Below are 17,434 nucleotides of genomic sequence, written 5' to 3'. Positions count from 1 at the left end.
AAAAAAAACTGTGTCACTGCATCCTTTAGGCAATATGAATACGATGAGAAACTAAATTTTTATTTTTCTTGGCCTTATACATGAAAGTCTATGGAGAACTGCCTTATACATGGGAGTCTATGGAGGTGTAAACTAAAAAGTCCTCTAACACGGCCAAATTCGATCGCATTGTGAAACAAATCGACGTGCATCTGTATGGGGTTGGGTACTATTCTTGTGCAAAGTTTGAAAGAAATTGACCAGGGCATGTCTGAGATATCTGCGTGAACGGACGGACGGACGGACTGACATGACCAAACCTGTAACTCCCCCAGGACTTCGTCCGTGGGCACTAAAAACAACGCAACAGTTATTACAGCTACACCGGCGGTAGGTTCATATCCAGAGCCCCATACGGTCTGCCGCCGTCGCTTGAAAATAATCTCATAAACCTGGTCTTTTGGGCAATTGTGTATGAGCAGCTGGATACTTGACTTCCCGGAGAAGGCGAGCTGTCACGTTCAAGCTCAGGATTATTTGTCGATCAAATTTCAGTAAATTTACCTTACCTAGATGAAATTTTGTCTATATGCTGAAATTTCGCCGAAGTTTGACAAAATTGCATCGATTTTTCAGGTTCATATCCGACATTTTTGAGTTTTGAGTGCAGACAGAAATAAGTTTTGAGGCAACATGGCTGCGACCCCATGTTGACCCCTAGCCCTGCGTACGATGCTATGTGCTACAGCTAACACACAGCATCGTACGCAGGGCTAGCGAGAGAGTTGCCGACATCGACGGTTATTTACGAGAAGTGAATAAAAGACTGTCATTTTTGGAAGCGATCGAGTAGCTGAGGTACGCTGGGATACGACTTGGGCCCAAGAACGCTGAATTTCAGCAGTAATTTGGCTTTTTTCGTCAAGTCCCAAAACGGATTTGAAGTCAGCGACCCTACGTACGCGTACGGGTCTTTGCAGGGCTGTGGTGAGCGGGGCGATTAGCTGTAGCGGAACACACAGCATTGTACGCAGAGCTAGTTGACCCCAAGTGAAAATGTGTTCGCGATCAAATCTTCCTATATTTTTTTCAGAATTTTCGACAAAATCATTGCTTCTTACATCTTTTGTAAAATATAAAATATTAAAATAAAAATGCGATGTGCCATGTCTCCAGATTTCTAAAATATCGTTCGTTGACCGTTCGACGGAATACTCATTTCGCAAACTTGTGACGCAGTTGAAATTCAATACTGACCGCCAAATAATCTTAATGAGACGAGATCATTCTAGACATCCTCCAAATTATCCAACCATTGGCGTTAGAGTTCAGCTCGCTTAGAGGATCATAACATTCTTCGGCCTTCGTTTAGATCGACCCTAATCTCTAGCTCCCATTTGGGAAATAAATACACAAGCTACCTTGACAAAACTTCGTGCACCATCCAGGACCAAACACACTACAAATCTGTCTTGACGTCATCATCTCCTTACATGGTAATCGGCATACCGTATTTTTTAGCAAAGGAGACACAGAATACCTGTACGTCGGAATATTCAGTTTCAAAACGTATTACATTGTGTGATGTTGTCAAAAAAGGTAATGTTACTGCAGTGGTATAAATTACAAAACACAAAAGTTCAAATCAGTTTATTTTGGACTGGCTTTACCCAACATTTCATATTGTTTCTTATGCCAGATTTGACCACGTGCTTACTGGCGACCCCTTTACATGCAAATTTTGTGTCAAATGGTGTGTTCTCCTGGAAAAACAAACGTACGATTTCTATATGAAGGAGGCGAAATTTGCCCTCAAAACTCGAAACCACGCCTTGGGGTGTACATAGCTATTTTGAACGAGCTTCTCGAATCTGCAGCTCTATTTCGAAATGATGGTCTGGTTTTCTCAGCTCAAGGATAAGTGTTCTCCATCGCTGTGGGCATTACTATTCTCAACTGGGGGTACAGTTTCCAGTCGTAATGTTTTTCATTGTGTCCGGGATATAAAACCTTTCCTTTTCACAATTTTACTTCGATTAACACTAGTCCACATCTTGTCAGCGATTAAACATGTTTCAAGTTTAAATGTTAAATTCTGGTCTCGAGCCCTCCTGTTCGACCAAAACCGAAATTACCCCTCCCACTTTGGCTCGTCCAGTGGTGTGTAACAAGGGTCGTGCCATCGCCTAGGAAACGGAGGGTGCATTAATTGTTGCATTTCGATGCACATTTTGATTATATTCAGAAGATTTTGTGGCAAAAACTCAGATAGAGAAGCATTAATATTCACATCTCACTTATTCAAGACTGGCTGAGAGCAGCACTTCCATTCAGTTAACATCATTACGCCATTTATTATGCCAAGAAAGATGAAGCCAAGACATTTTGCCCTCCCTGGTCTCAGCCAGGAATGGTTATACCTTACAGAGTTTTTCCCACGGAATGAAAACAAATGTACTTGGGCTGAGGCCCAAGTACAAAAATGTACTTTGGCTGAGGCCCAAGTACAATAATAATAATAATGATAACAACAAATTTACTGAGTCCAAATATTTTTTATTTTCTTCACTTTTTAAATATTTAATCATCATCATCATCATCATCATCATCATCATCATCATCATCATCGGAGATCGAGGGCTCTATGGTTATTATATTAATTGACATGCACTCACAACAAAAACAATATTCATTATTACAGCAAAAAATTAAACATAAACGAACAACAATAACAAAACTAAAAACAAAAGGTATCCTTACACTTTATTCAAGACGAACCAAAGAAACGACGCGGTAATATTTTTTTTCTCTGCTCTTGACAAATACAGTTTTTCAAAAGTTAACTTCCCAAGGTTCTGTCATAATTATGTTGTTGATATATTACAATTGCTAAATGATTTATTTTGTAGAAGTCGTCTCATCATTTAATCGGGGTTATCTCCATGAGAAGGATACGTTACTGGGTAAAATGTTCAATGTGTAAACGAGTTGATTCCGTGTTGGTATTTCGTGACGTCAGTATTGTTATAGTCCAAATCGAGAGGAATTGCGACGGGATTGATTGCGTCCAAAGAAATATTTACTTTTGCGCTAATTTGGAAGATTATGACAAACTTATCGAAGAGAAAACATTTGAATGGAAGAAACATGGAAGAATAGAATACAAAAGATATTTATTAAAGAGACATTTGATATATTCTATTCAATTTCGAAAATAAGTCTCGTGGACGAGTCATCTGCATCTTATACTGTAAACGATACAAATGGTATATAAGGCGTCGTCGATGGCATTGATGAATCTACCTGTAAACAGTCCTTCATGTGTTTGTGTGTGACTCAATGATATTCAAAGTTTGCCTTTTTTGTGATACTTTCCTTAAACCATCAAATTACACTATGTCAAGATACATCAGATATACGAAAGTGTAAAACTTTTACTCATGTTTGATCTTAGTCCGAGAAAAATAAACCTGCTAAGATTATCAAGAAAAAATCAGAGGCCACAGTACGATTCTTTTAATTCGAGAAGCCACGCCCCTCAACTTGACCGATACTTGAAATTGAATTTTTGTTTTAAAAACGGAATATCTGTCTACACTGCTCCACTGTGTGAGTATTAAAAATATTGCATCTTTTACTCCTATCTGCAGTACACATCTACTTAATAATGTTTACATAAGTTCATCTCTGTGACAATGGAATTCGATAATTTCTATTTTCTTATATCACAAATGTGAGATCAAACAATAACAGTAATGTTTCAGCACACAAGGTAAGTAAACAAGCCACACGGAAAACAAGCAAAATTTGAATAATATTGAAAGACATTAATTTATATTACAGGCCGTAGCATGCCATCATTAAATATTACGAACTTTCAATTTTTTCAGCCAAATCGACCCGTTCAGCTTTCGTTAAGGCCTTCTTCAGGAGTTTTAGCTTGTCAGCAGATCTTGGTTGGCTCTGTCTCCAAGTGACAAGCATCTCAAATATTTGATCTTCTGTATTGCCGGCGTGATCTTTCATTATTCGTTGCATGCGGGCGTGCTTGATTCCGAGGTGAGACGCAAGCTTCCTGAATTCGAGTCCAATATGCTGTGCAAGGTCCCGTAGTCCTGCATCGCTGAGTGTACCTGATGAATGATGGTGAGAAAGAGGTTTAAGCTGTCATGAACCAGTTTAAGTTCAAGGACATTCATGATCACTTTTCTTCTTGCTGGCGGGTACACCATGTTTAATGCAATGGAATAGATGAATCCATTGAAAAGACTATATGTTTTCATTCATAAGTAGTTGCATTGTAATTTGAGAATTCACTTCGTATCGAGGATAAATGATTGCAAAACCTCGTTTACCTTTGTAATCTGTCTCGCAGAACGTCCTCTCTCGAGTCATGTGCTTTATTTCTTTCTGGAATTTGAATGAAAAAGTTGGTCAGAAAAACTGTAGAAACATAGAACATGAATATTAATTTTGTTATAAATGAATAAGATGTTAAATAAATATGGGTTGTACTAGTACCGATCCCACTTATCCATTCACACACACACACACACACACACACACACACACACACGTATGTATGTATGTATGTATGTATGTATGTGTGTGTGTATGTATGTATGTATGTATGTAAATAGGATCGGTGCTAGTTGACTAAGGAGTTATCAAAACACAAAAGGTATGTATTTCAATATTTCTATTGACACTTACCTTTGGAATCATAACAGGAAGAGACTCTTGCAATTCAAACTTCTCTTCAATCGTTGTATCGTATTTCGTCGCTTGTCGAACTGCCTTGGCATGTATCTCTACCACGCCTTTATTGAAGTCTCCCTTGTTGCGATACGGATCCTTTTCCTTGATCCAAAACTGAACTTTGTTTGAACGTCCTCGGTAAAACTTTAGTCGTTTCTCAACTCCTTCGCAAAACTCGACATTACCGTTGTTTTTGAACCTAATCGAAACTTCTTGTTCTTCTCTGAGTTCGAATTCGTTACTCGGCTCAGGTGGTCCATTGTAACCCGATTTTGATAGGTCGTCTACCAGCTGCTGGCAACCATTTTGTGGCACGATTTGAGCAATGACGTTGGTTCTGTCTTCGTCGTGGTGGTGAAAGACAAAATTGACGACAGAGACTGTTTCAGTCCATTCTTCGACTTCCCTCGCCATCTCTGTTTTTGAAGAACGCTCGTTCCCTGACGATTTTAACACCAGCAATCTTTACAAGGAAGCAAGAACATTCAGCTTTGTCAATCAATTTATAGAAACACTCTGCATCAAGTACACAGAATATCCCTGCTTGGGTTTTATGCTTCTACAAGAGAATTTGCGATTTTATTTACTTGCTCCCCATAGAAGACACGTCAACGGGACATCATCGGGTAAAACTAGAGAAGGCAAGTATAGGACAAGAAAGTACCGGGTATGAGGTATGTACAACCAATAATGATGTAAAAATGAAAAGACAGCAAATGCGCCTCTGTATGTATGTATGTATGTATGTATGTATGTATGTATGTATGTATGTATGTATGTATGTATGTACACTCACTTTGGATATGGCTGAGTCACATCAAACGTCACTACATCATTTTTATTGATGATAATGTCGTCATCTTTTAGCGCCAGTTCTTGCCACTTTTCTTCAGTGTTCTTAACCATGACATGAATGGCTCCGCCTTGGCCCTGGTCCTCGGATTGTCGCTTGCCATGACCTGGAACAGGCAAGGTGTTCGGCATAGGAGGCGCTTTTGAAGCGTTTGGTAGTGGAACTGCCATTGTCACTGGTTTCCCCAAAGTAGGTATAGGCGAGTAGGTAACGTTAATGATGGGACTGCTTGATTCAAGGTCGGCTACTTGTACTCTGTGTCGTTCTTTTAACTGATTGAAACTTGCTTGTTCAACAAGTTGCACCTGGAATTTGGATGTTACGAACTTGTTAGAGACAAGGATTTCCATGGATTGAGGAACATTGAAAGTACTCACCTCGAAATTGAAAGACTTAAAACTTTTGCTAAAACTTTCCGTAAGGAAGAAAATATTCTCCTTCAAAATCAAGAATAACGTTTTGTTTCATAGTGCAAAATTTGGTACTAAAACAATTGCCAAAAATTCCCAACACTTAAAATTCAAAATGGCCGCCATCCCTGTGTCAAATGGTCGTCTTGGGGAAAGAGAGGCTTTGTAGCTTGTCAAATATAATTTTAATTTTGTGGCGAGTCAGAGGGCAAAGAAATCTACGGGATTTCATATGTTGCATTTCCTCCCCCATACGATCCAAGTGGGTTCATGATATAATTTTAAGATACTTGAAAAAGGCTTGTAAAATAACAAGAAAGCAGCAATTTTGTAAGTTTCTGGCAGATAAAAATAGTCCGATTATGATGATGTACCTTCAATGCAACGTCAACGGCAGATTTCATGGTTCCACTAAGATACTCCAGACAAACTCTTTGTTCAACTGATGACGTTATCGTTTCCCCCTTCTTGTCGATCGTGGCATTGTCTTCGACCACTCGTGATATCACTACGTACGTTGATAGCTGTTTGGTTGCAAGTTCTGCAAACACTAAACCCTGGAATTGCCAAAATGGTAAACGGAATGACACTTTATGTAGGCGATTTAAGGTAAACGTATCGATTTGCAGATTCTAAAAGGTTTTGAGGTCAGCAAAAGAGACCGGGCATTGTAGTCAATTTGATTGATAGAACATTTACTTTAGCATATTCACGGTATTGACGAAAAGAAAAATACTATTTTGTTTATCAAGGTGCCAATTCAAAACTAGAAAAGAAGGAGAGTAGTCTCTAAGGGATTGCCCCAAAAGCATTTGAGTCTCTTGGCCTTTATTTTTGAATTTGTTTCATAAGAATTTATGTTATTTATTGTTCGACGGGCTGACTTTCAGTTTCATTTTTCCTCAGAGCAAAAAAAGACAGATCAGTTCAATGACAAAAATTCTGAATCTATAGATATAGTAGCAAGTAGATTCTACACAGTATCTTCAAGTTTCTTAGTTATACCTTAAATTGATTGATGGATCTGTCTGTTGAGTTTGTATGAGCTACATGCCATTTGGAACCATCCACTGTATTTTTCACCATGATGCTGCGGTCTCGTTTACGCTGTGGGTCGTATTTTGAGTATGGTATGCCAACAAGAACGAACTTGGCGAAAAGTTTGTCTTGTGGTTCGATTTTGATGACGGGACTAAAGACACGATCATGAGGTCCGAGGGCGCTGTGCAGTAAGTCATCTGCTATGTTGCATTGGATGGATACGTCATCCAAGATTCCTGGTGGTGATCTGATGACACACAGCAATTCATCATCGACTTCTTCACCTCCATGGTAAAACCTGTAAGTGTAAGTCAAACGTCAAATGATACTGTCGTACTTTTTAACATTAGGAGACCTTTGTTTGTTAAGTGTGCTTGATTTCATGTCTCCGATAGATCAATGCATTCCAGTGTCCAGGTCTTTGCATCGTCCTACAAAGGCCATGGCATCAACTTCTCCAAGTGAACGCGTTTGTTAACAACGCTCGATGATTAGTTAGGTTACTGTGCTCATCGAGGAAAACAAGAAAGCCTAAATTACGGTAGAACGCGCCTCGGGGACAGAAATTCGGGCTTTCAAATTTTATCAATTCTCTTCTGATCTACCACTTGTGTTGGGCTTATTTTAAAGCTCTTTGTGGAAGAAAAGTTTTCACCGTCTTAGTTTTTAAAATGTTTTATTCCCCTCCCTTAGATTTAACACTGCCATTGCAGTCATTTTCAATTCCAAATATCTCAAAATTTTAAATAAGTTGTCTCGCTTGTACCAAATTTTGCATGGTGACCCCTGATTTTTATTCTTGCTCTAGTAAAACAATGGTCGAAAGTTTCATTGAGGAAAGTTTGAGCAAAGTCCTTCACTTTCAAGGCGCATATTACCTTAGCTTTTTGAAGTTTTAACTTTTCATTTCAATTTATTCAAAGATTTTCATTGAATGAAACAGGTGATGATGCTTCTGAACGATTTTGCATAAGAACGGAAAGTGTACAAAACTTGGTAAAATTTTATTTCTCCTTTCTGCATGCCCTTATTTGAAAACTTTTTTCTTCCAAAATCACACGACTTACTTGAAAATGTCCCAGTTTGTTGGATTTTTCAGTTCCATTTCTTCTACGCTGGCGTTCAATTTGCCCACAGCACCCTTCACAGTTTCAGCAGTCTTAGTAAGATGTTCAACATTCTTGTCGATAGTTTCTTTGACTTCACTGATTTCGTCGATGGAAGGTTCGTCCTTTTTAGCTTCAGCCTGTAATTTTGCTGTCAGGGCTTGGGTTTTGTCATAGTTTGTTTTGCCTGTTTGGAGAGATTTCTTGACGCGGTCGGTGTTTTCAGTAACATGTTGAATAGCCTTTCGTGCTTCGTTCGTGTCGCGACAGCAGTTTTTGGCGGCAGTTTCTGCTCTTTCAACTGCAGTTGTGGTTTCTTCTTCGACTCTGCTATACTCATCCATACTTGTTTCGACGCGTTTCAAAAATTCCGTTATGCTGTCGTTGATCTTGCTCCTTCGTTGGCTCTTGAATCGAGTTTCAGCTTCATTGGTCCACCGACGTCGTTTTACCTTTTCCGTGTCTATCATTTTCGACATGTCTGCAATGTCGTCGCCCGTTTTCTTGACAACCTCCATCTGTTCGACGAATTCCTCATCCTCGACTTCATCAGTTTGAAGAAGAGACGTGAAATTCCTGATAACTTCTTCTGATTGACTGATCTGCTCCAGAGCGCCCTCTATGGCGGTTTGTACTTCCTTTGCAGCGATGCGATACTCGTCAATCATTTCTTTAGAGTTTTCTTCATCGTATTTGATGTCTTCAAAGAAGTTGTCCATCCTTTCCGCGATTTGTTTCAATTGATCCGTGCTGGTCTCGACGGCCTTGACGTCTTTTTTCAGTTTGTCAATAGACAGCGCCCCCTTTCCAATCGTGCATTTTCGCTGGACATCACTTGTGGAGTCCTGGACAAGATTGTTTATTTCCTCCACTTGTTTACCGAAGTTTTCCCTTGCCTTCCCCATCTCTTTGTTTTGTCGTTTGATTCTATTCGCTATTTTCGGAATTTTGTCTTTGGAATTTGGCTCTTTAGTGACGATTTTCAGCTGTGAAGAACTTTCTTCTACTTTCTTCGAAAGTTCCTTGATTTCGTCAAGACAGATCTTGCACTTGTCTTTCTTGACATCCACCTGTTTACCAATGTCAATTGCATATTCTTCCGGTGTTTGACCATTTAGTGACCTTGCTGCCCTCAATTCACTCAGATTGCCCTTCACCATCTGTTTGAATTCCTCTTGAAATCTGGCGACTTCTTCTGACATTCGAGTAAAGTCTGAATTTGAGTCCTCAACTAATTTTGTGGTTTCCACCAAAATTGCATCGACATCTTCTATCTGTGTGGCATTTTCTATGTACTCTTTCCCCATGGCAACCATATCTTCATTCGTCTCCATTAACATCTTAAGTCTGTCGCTCACCACAGTGGCTTCCTGTTTTCTTTCCTCAAGTCTTGTAAGTGTGCCATCAACATTTTCAGCCGACGATTCATCACCACTAATTGTCTGCGATTTCAGCTCGTCCCCCACCTCTTCCAACATCTTTGTAACTTCTTCTACTCTAGCTTTGATGTCTTCCGTTTCTCTGATTTTTACCGTCAATTCTTCTACCATTCGTTGATTTTCAGGCGTATCTGGTTTGATTTTTTCACACAGTCGTTTACACTCATCGGCCGCGTTTTCAGCACGCTGGTAATCTTTCTGTAGATTTGCAACCACCTTTTCAATGGCTTTGACCTTTGACTTGACTTTTGTCTCGATTTGATTTTTCTTTTTTTCTCTGTCTGCTTCTTTGGCATTTTCCAAGATCATATTCACCCTCCTGTGATCTTCACTGTCCTGATCCTTTCGATCTACTCCTTCAAGGGCCATCTGGACTTTATTCAATTGCAGGTAGAGATCTTCAAGACCAATACCTGCACAGTCAGTAAAATTAGAATAGTTACATTTTTATTCGACAGAAAAAAACTCTCAAGGCATACATCATAATAAGTAGAATATCAGCTCCGGTGCAAAGTCTTTGTATATAGAAACATTTAAAAACAGATCAATTATTGGATAGAGCAATTATTTTCCTATATGCGTTATATTAGTGAGCATTGAAATTGTAGGGACAGCCAAACTGTGATATTAGATATTACTATGTTGACAAGCATATTTTGCATTGGTTCAATGATTTTGGTGAGATGTTTGACAAAGTTGACGTTTTTACATAGGCTAACAGAAATCACTTCTTTATACAGTGATTGTACCATGTCGATGTTAGGGACTGGTCAGTTTCTTCGGCCGGGGGGGGATGGATTTATATTTTAACAGTCATTCTGTGTTTTAAAGAAATTGTTGACATGTCAGTTGTAAGGTAGGAATTTCAACGTGTCAATCTTAAAGTTTGAATACAGTACATTTTGAATGAGCTGTGAATGTATTTCACACTTTCTGTGCTTAACCAGACGTCCTGGACTGTTGTACAGAAATGGATGTCAATTATTAATATCGAAGAGGAAAAAGCAGTACTTCAAAAATTTTGATGGGTGTTAAGATTTGCCAGTCATCCAATTAAATCTCCTGAGGAGCCATAGAGAGGCATTTTAGCCAAATCTGATGTGTGCAGTGTCTGAGATGACCTTTTCTTGTAACATTGAAACCATAAAAGCACAGCTAATAATGACAAAAACTGCCGTTTTTAACTGTTATTTTGGTCATAAAAAAGCATCATTCTACAGAAAACCTGTGACACAAAGGAAAACAGTTGCATCAATGAGAACGAAAGATATCTTGTCATTTTTCTATCTCTAAAATAAGTCACTGTATCAAATATATATTGTGAAGTATTTGTGCATGTTGCTTTCTCATACTGAATTCTCATAGAGAGAACAGAAAAGATCAGGAATTTGTCTTGCTTATCATATGAAATGCAGATTTCATAACGGTACACTTTCACTTAGCAAACATCAAGATATCTCTGGCATATATCTCTGATTTATTAAAGTATGGCACCCGAAGGGCGCGGAGAAAAATATGAAACATCCTGATATCTCTGATATATATGTCTTGTACATTAAAGTCATGCACAGAAAGGGCGAGCTGAAAAATGTCTGATATATATAAAGTAATGCCCTCAAAGAGCATGTTGAACATACAGATATCTCTGATATATGTATGCCTGATATGTTAAAGTTGGGCGTGCTGAAAAATATGTCTGATTATTAAAGTTACGCGCCAGAAGAGCGCGCCGAAAAATGCAACTGAATGATGAAATTTGAGGCTGGCACGATGCATTTTAGGCAATGATGAGACTGTGTCTAAATTCAAAAACACACTGACCCCACCCCCTATTGGGCATTTCAAAAATATGGTGACCCCCTATCTCAAAAGTCAAAAACAGGGTGACCCCCCATGAATCAACCGCCCCCCGGGCGAAGAAACTGAACAGTCCCTTAACGTTAGCGAGGTATGCTCATTGAGGGCGCAGTGACGTATGTTCCCCAATATATTTTTTCAAAGAACAAAAAACGTTTTCCAAAGTCTACCGTACAGCTCACCTTTTCTTTTACGAGTCTTTGTGGTCGAATCTCCTCTCGTTTCGTCGTCTTGTTTTTGCTTTTTCTCTTTCTCTTCTGGAAAGTAAAAACAGAATTGATTTAGGCGAACAGAAAGTGGGTCAGTAATTTATGACATGCGCACATTTTTTCTGACTTGTTACCGCGATAGTGCAAGTTGTCTAGGATATTCAAGTGCATCCTTCCAGAAAATGATCATAATGATTGGATTCGTAGAGCAAGTGCGCTGAGTTAATGCTGTGGCATCATGTACACAGAGCACAGGCGCTCCTTAGCTGGTTAGTCTGCTAAGTAGATCGATTTTCGGCTCGATTTATCGATCCCGTAGTCGATATGCCCGCCACTGTATCGATCTACTTAGCAGACTAACCAGCTAAGGAGCGCCTGTGACACAGAGTCTTGGTTCATGCCAGGTTTACAAATTTCAAAAGCCAATTGAAAAGGCGAAGACACTCGTCCGATGAAGATTTGATTGACGATAGTGTGCAGCCTACGACTGACATTGTCGACGATTTTGTGACGCATAAGGCGATATATATATATATATATATATATATATATATATATATATATATATATATATATATATATATATATATGATATATATAGGATATATATATAGGATATATATATATATATATATATATATATATATATATATATATATATATATATATATATATATATATATGATATATATATATATATATATATATATATATAAGGTAGCTTTGGTTAAACCTTAAGTGCAAGTGAAACGTTTCTCCTTAATCCCCAGGCTACACAAAGTTGAGAGAGGGAAAAGTATATCGATTTTCGCCAAAGGGACTGTTACTTTGCAAATTGGGTTTCTACAGGGAAAAACAAGGTTACAGTTCACTGAACAAGAATAGTGTCTGATAGCGTTATTTGGATTCGTCTCTTTACAAACTTGGTTAATTAATTATCGATTCGTCCCAATGAGATAACAAATGAAGTTTAGACACGTTCACCGATTTGCTACATTTCAAAATCAAATTGAGATTAACTGCCTATTACTGCCGACTACGTATCCTGCTTTGTTGCCATTACTTGTTGTCCTCAACACTGGGTAAATTCAAAATTATCATAAATAGAATTCTCTATCGATTACCTTTCAAATTTTCCAGACACTGCACGCCAAGCATGTTCGAAACTTGTCAAATTGGACTTACGGACGTACCCTGCTATGGGTAACATTGCTCACAAGGCGACGCAAATCGTGATTGTCTTTGCGCTATACCCAATGAAGATTAATGTGTTTGAGCTTGTCAAGTTACTGAAGAAGTGCGCCATTTATGTTCTCGTGTATTGTGAAAATATATAATGGTCTTTTGGCGCAGTGTGGAATCTTATTGTAGCTTGACCCTTCCCTCAAATTGAAAGACAAAATCTATCCAGTAAATGGTAAATTGACTTAGTCTATCCAGTAAATGATACATTAACTTAGTCTATCCAGTAAATGCTATATTGACTTAGTCTATCCAGTAAATGCTATATTGACTTAGTCTATCCAGTAAATTGTATGTTGACGTAGTCTATCCAGTAAATTGTATATTGACTTAGTCTATCCAGTAAATGCTATATTGACTTCTATAGTCTATCCAGTAAATGCTATGTTGACTTAGTCTATCCAGTAAATGCTATATTGACTTAGTCTATCCAGTAAATGCTATATTGACTTAGTCTATCTAGTAAATGCTATATTGACTTAGTCTGTCCAAAAATGCTATCCAGTAAATGGTATATTGACTTAGTCTATCCAGTTGAGGATGAAGTAGAAAACCCACATTCCAGAAAATCAGTTATTCTTTTTTAATAATAGTGGTTAAATGTTGTAAAGTTTGTACAAACCTAGAGCAGTTCCCCTCTAGAACGATAACTTTCTCGAAACAAACACAGGAATTTATTTTATACTACTGTATGCACAACTGCATTTTTCTGCTCGAGATTCTCGCTTTTCTCTGAGTGCTTAAGTTCTCAAAACTTTACCAAGGACCCTTGGAATCATCTTTAAAGCCAATGGTGCCTTAAATGTTCAGCGGATTATTTTAACACGTTTATAGAAAAAGAGACACCGGTCATGTCACAAGAAAATGAGTCTGAAGACGCAATCGCCTCTCGAGATGAGTCAGTGTCAGTTTCAAAATCATGAAACATTTAAAATGAAAAATAAGTTTTAGATTGAATTCACAACTTTTCCATTTTAGGAATAATTTTTTTACGGATCTAGAAAAACGTGACATTAAATGTTATTTTATTAATCCTAAAAAATAATCAACCTTGGAGACTATTAGAACCTTCAATACTGATATCTGGAGAAATCCATAGACCCTCGAGAAAAACGAGGGTCGATGAGAAGACTTAACAATGTAGAGTATGATCAATTTACATGGAGACAATTCATATTTGGGAATAACCGATAGGCTACGTTTCTTGATAATATCATCTTCCTTAAATAAGTGTCGTTTGTGCAGACATTTCTCGATAATTAAAACGATCAGGACTCAATACCTGTCTGTTACCGAAAATTATTAATCATTAATTTTTTTAGGAAATTGAATAGGATTGTTTCGAAACTTAACAGTGACCTATGAGAACACATGATCCATCATGAATCAACATTTCTGTTGCCATGGCAAAATGTAAGAATGGATAATGTATGTAAAGAACAAATCAATAAATGTGGTTTGTATCAAATTGATTTTCTGTTCCCAGTTAAACAACTTATGTATCAGAAAAAAGGGACGAGCATACGTCTAAAAACAATGACGTTGAAAGGAACGACGAAGTGATAAAAAAAATTGATAAGCTTAGGCTTGATAGAATATATTCCCTTGTGTAAAGAGTTGAATATGTAAAACTCAACTTAGGATACCATATTGTAAAAATAAACGCTGCTCAAGCTGTAAGGGGATAATAATGGTTGAACTTTTTAAACTTCGAAGCAATTCTAAAAATATCGAGTAAATATAGCTCAGGGACATACCTCTCCGATTACCTGGGACCCAGAAACTTAATGCACGGCCATCACTTTGCGTGATTTAAAATTTCATCACGTCAGCTGTCCTATACAGAATAACAATTGTCTTGATTGTCATCTTATTACGGGCAGTCACCTGTGAAATGGTTGCCCTCGTTGGCTTAGTGTGACCTGCGACCTCATAACGCCACTATTAGGTAGACGAATGGGCTATTTTTTGGAGTTGATCAATTTATTATTATTTTTCGGAAAAATCGATGGCAGTATCTTACACGTACCAATTATAGAAGTGAAACATTTCACCGTTAGGGCGGTGCAATTACAATCATCATTTTAAAACTTTGCTAATTCCCAGACAACGAGATGTCACCATTGATTGTCAATGATACATATAAAATGAAACACTATCGTATCCAATGCCGTATTGAGTATATTACTCATCAATTTGGTTGTATGGATTCACTTTGTTCGAGCAGATTCACAGAAACACCTTGGTAAATCTTCTTGGCTTTAAGAGAATAATGCAAGATGATGAGGGTATTGTCATCCAAAACAACGCTGCATCTGCTTGACAACTGGAATTGCCAGATGTCCCATTACTAGTGTGTTCTGCTCGTTTTCATTGTCGACATTTTTACAAGAAAAGTGCATACAAAAGGTTAGCTGCCAGCAGTTTAAATGTCAGGATGTATGTGAGAGGGCATAGTGAAATTTGCATCCATTGTGATATACACGACAGAAAAAGAAGAAACGATGCCGGGAATTGCCATAAACTTTAAGGAGGTACCTCAATCCGTGCATTGTGTCATGAATCTTATAGTAATAGGGACATTGTACAACTCTGCGATGCATATGATCCTACCATAATAATCATCGTCGACGACAGGTTATTCAGGTCAACGCATACCAATCCCCTAAAACCAGTGCTTTTTATGTGAGAGAGTAAAGGTAAACCTCGCCCTTTGTTCACAAATTTCGAGTCTTGCATTTTACTATCTGCCATGTCATCGCTGTCTGTTTGTCTGATAATGTAGAGGAGTCGACTCAATCGTCACGAAGCCTTGGATCAAGGTCCATCGTACGCCAAGCAAAGAATAGTAAATAAACAAACGAAAAATAGAAGACTTTTTGCACGGAAAGACGTATGTAAGACATGCTTCCAAAGCTGACATTTATCAAAGTTTTAAAGATGCCATGACGTAATCCGAACTTATCTGATCTTAAATGCCCCTGTCAACCCCACCGTTAGTTTACATCACCATGGCAACAACAGACAGGGGACTGATATGTGAATCAGCATATTTAATAAGTTTCTTACCGATCTGTGTCATCAACTCTTGCCGTTTTTCTCGGAACACTTCCACACTTCGCATAACAGAGATAGAAAATGTCTGAATTTCCTGACTGAGTGCATTGCATATGGCTTCGGCGGCGGCGATTTCGTTCGTAGACTCCTTGACTAACTGTTGAAGGTCATCCAAAAACCCCTTTTCTTCGAATTCTTTGAAGGAACTCTTCAAGATTCTGTCTGTTATCTTAGGCAGCTCTTTCCCCGCTCTGGACAGTTTAGCTTTGCAGCTGAGATTATCCTTCTTGCGGTAGTCCTCGTCAAATTGCTTTGCGTCCGGTCCAGACATTTTGCGGCGATTAAGTTCCGTTTAAACGGTGTTAACTCTATCGCAGTGACTGCGGTTGCTGTGCTTATACATGCGTGTTAAGTACCTAGCCGAGTTCAACACACAACAGGTGGAATGCAAATGATCTGTAGCATTCACGCCCTCCGGCGGTTTCGATCATTTGACAAGGTAAAAAGATTTGAGGACACAAGTCGGGGTTGCAGGAGAGGTATTCACTTCAACAAAGCTTTACAAAACTTCAAACGCCATACTTTGAGCAGATCATTGGTCACATTGTCCCAGGAATGCCTCAACTCACAATTGTCTATCGTTTGAAAAGCTAACGCACTGGAAATCACACCCAGGTTCTGTACGATTGAACCATTCTCAACGCAGGTCGCCCTCAACTTCGACGGTTAAAATCTACACTTTCAGATCTAAGGTGAAGTTGCATACCATATTCAGCATTTTAAACGATGATATTATTTTACGTCGATACAATCAAACAGTCTAGGACTAATCCCTTACTAACACCGGAATGAAACACAAACGCACGAGCGCTGCATAGCTACAGCCATGAAAAAATCCATGATTTACTAAATAATCCATTGGTCTATCGAGTCCCTCCACACCTGTGGTTCTGGTAAAGTACTTGTGGCATTCATATTCACATTTCGTCGATTATTTTTTTAAAAAAAACATAAGATTATGAAGTGGAGGGCATTTGGTGTAAGACAAATTATTTTCATTTCAGTGACAAACCAATGTAACCAGACTATAGAAACTCGGGGCTAAAGGTCATAGGACTATGAAGAATGGGCAAACAAAGTTGTGAATATAATCGATATTTTACCGACTGTTACTTCTGACATATCGAAGTTACTGTATAAATCAGAATCCTAAAGTGTCTGGACTTTGAACTTTGTATTCTTTATTTAATTAATTGGTGACATTTGCGTTCACCAGGCGACAATCCAACAATATTGGCATTAACGAATACGCTTTACTTGTATTATGTACCGAGCTCAAAGTCTTTCATTTTGCTATATACCTGCGTTCACAAATACTTGTGTGTCTTATAGGGAGGGGCGCTAGAGAAATTCAGAGGGGATTTGAAAATTCTGGGGGTAGGAGAGGGAGAGACTTGAAAGTTTTGCTCTGCGTATAAGGGGG

The 17,434-nt window shown here is 38.4% G+C and overlaps 1 protein-coding gene across 1 annotated transcript; it reads right to left on the bottom strand.

Moving 5' to 3' along the window:
• Positions 1 to 2,514: 2,514 nt before the first annotated feature.
• LOC139139826 (uncharacterized) lies at positions 2,515 to 16,341 on the bottom strand. The gene is made up of 9 exons (XM_070708763.1): positions 15,964 to 16,341; positions 11,626 to 11,700; positions 8,109 to 9,999; positions 7,006 to 7,339; positions 6,375 to 6,557; positions 5,534 to 5,895; positions 4,693 to 5,200; positions 4,335 to 4,389; positions 2,515 to 4,112 (listed from the first exon to the last, which is right to left on the bottom strand). The coding sequence occupies exons 1-9, from the start codon at positions 16,280 to 16,282 to the stop codon at positions 3,847 to 3,849; spliced, it is 3,993 nt and encodes a 1,330-aa protein (XP_070564864.1). The 5' UTR covers positions 16,283 to 16,341; the 3' UTR covers positions 2,515 to 3,846.
• Between the last annotated feature and the right edge of the window lie 1,093 nt (positions 16,342 to 17,434).

This window comes from Ptychodera flava, chromosome 9 (genome assembly GCF_041260155.1).
Source record: "Ptychodera flava strain L36383 chromosome 9, AS_Pfla_20210202, whole genome shotgun sequence".
NCBI lineage: Eukaryota > Metazoa > Hemichordata > Enteropneusta > Ptychoderidae > Ptychodera > Ptychodera flava.
Note: the sequence above shows the minus strand (reverse complement) of the source record. Positions and strands in the feature narration are given on the sequence as shown.

Coding starts and splice junctions, on each gene's coding strand:
- LOC139139826 (XM_070708763.1), bottom strand. CDS start 16,282: ATGTCTGGACCGGACGCAAAGCAATTTGACGAGGACTACCGCAAGAAG. Junction 10,000..11,625: donor AAAGACTCGTAAAAGAAAAG/GTGAGCTGTACG, acceptor CTGACTGTGCAG/GTATTGGTCTTGAAGATCTC. Junction 5,896..6,374: donor CCGTTGACGTTGCATTGAAG/GTACATCATCAT, acceptor TCCAAATTCCAG/GTGCAACTTGTTGAACAAGC.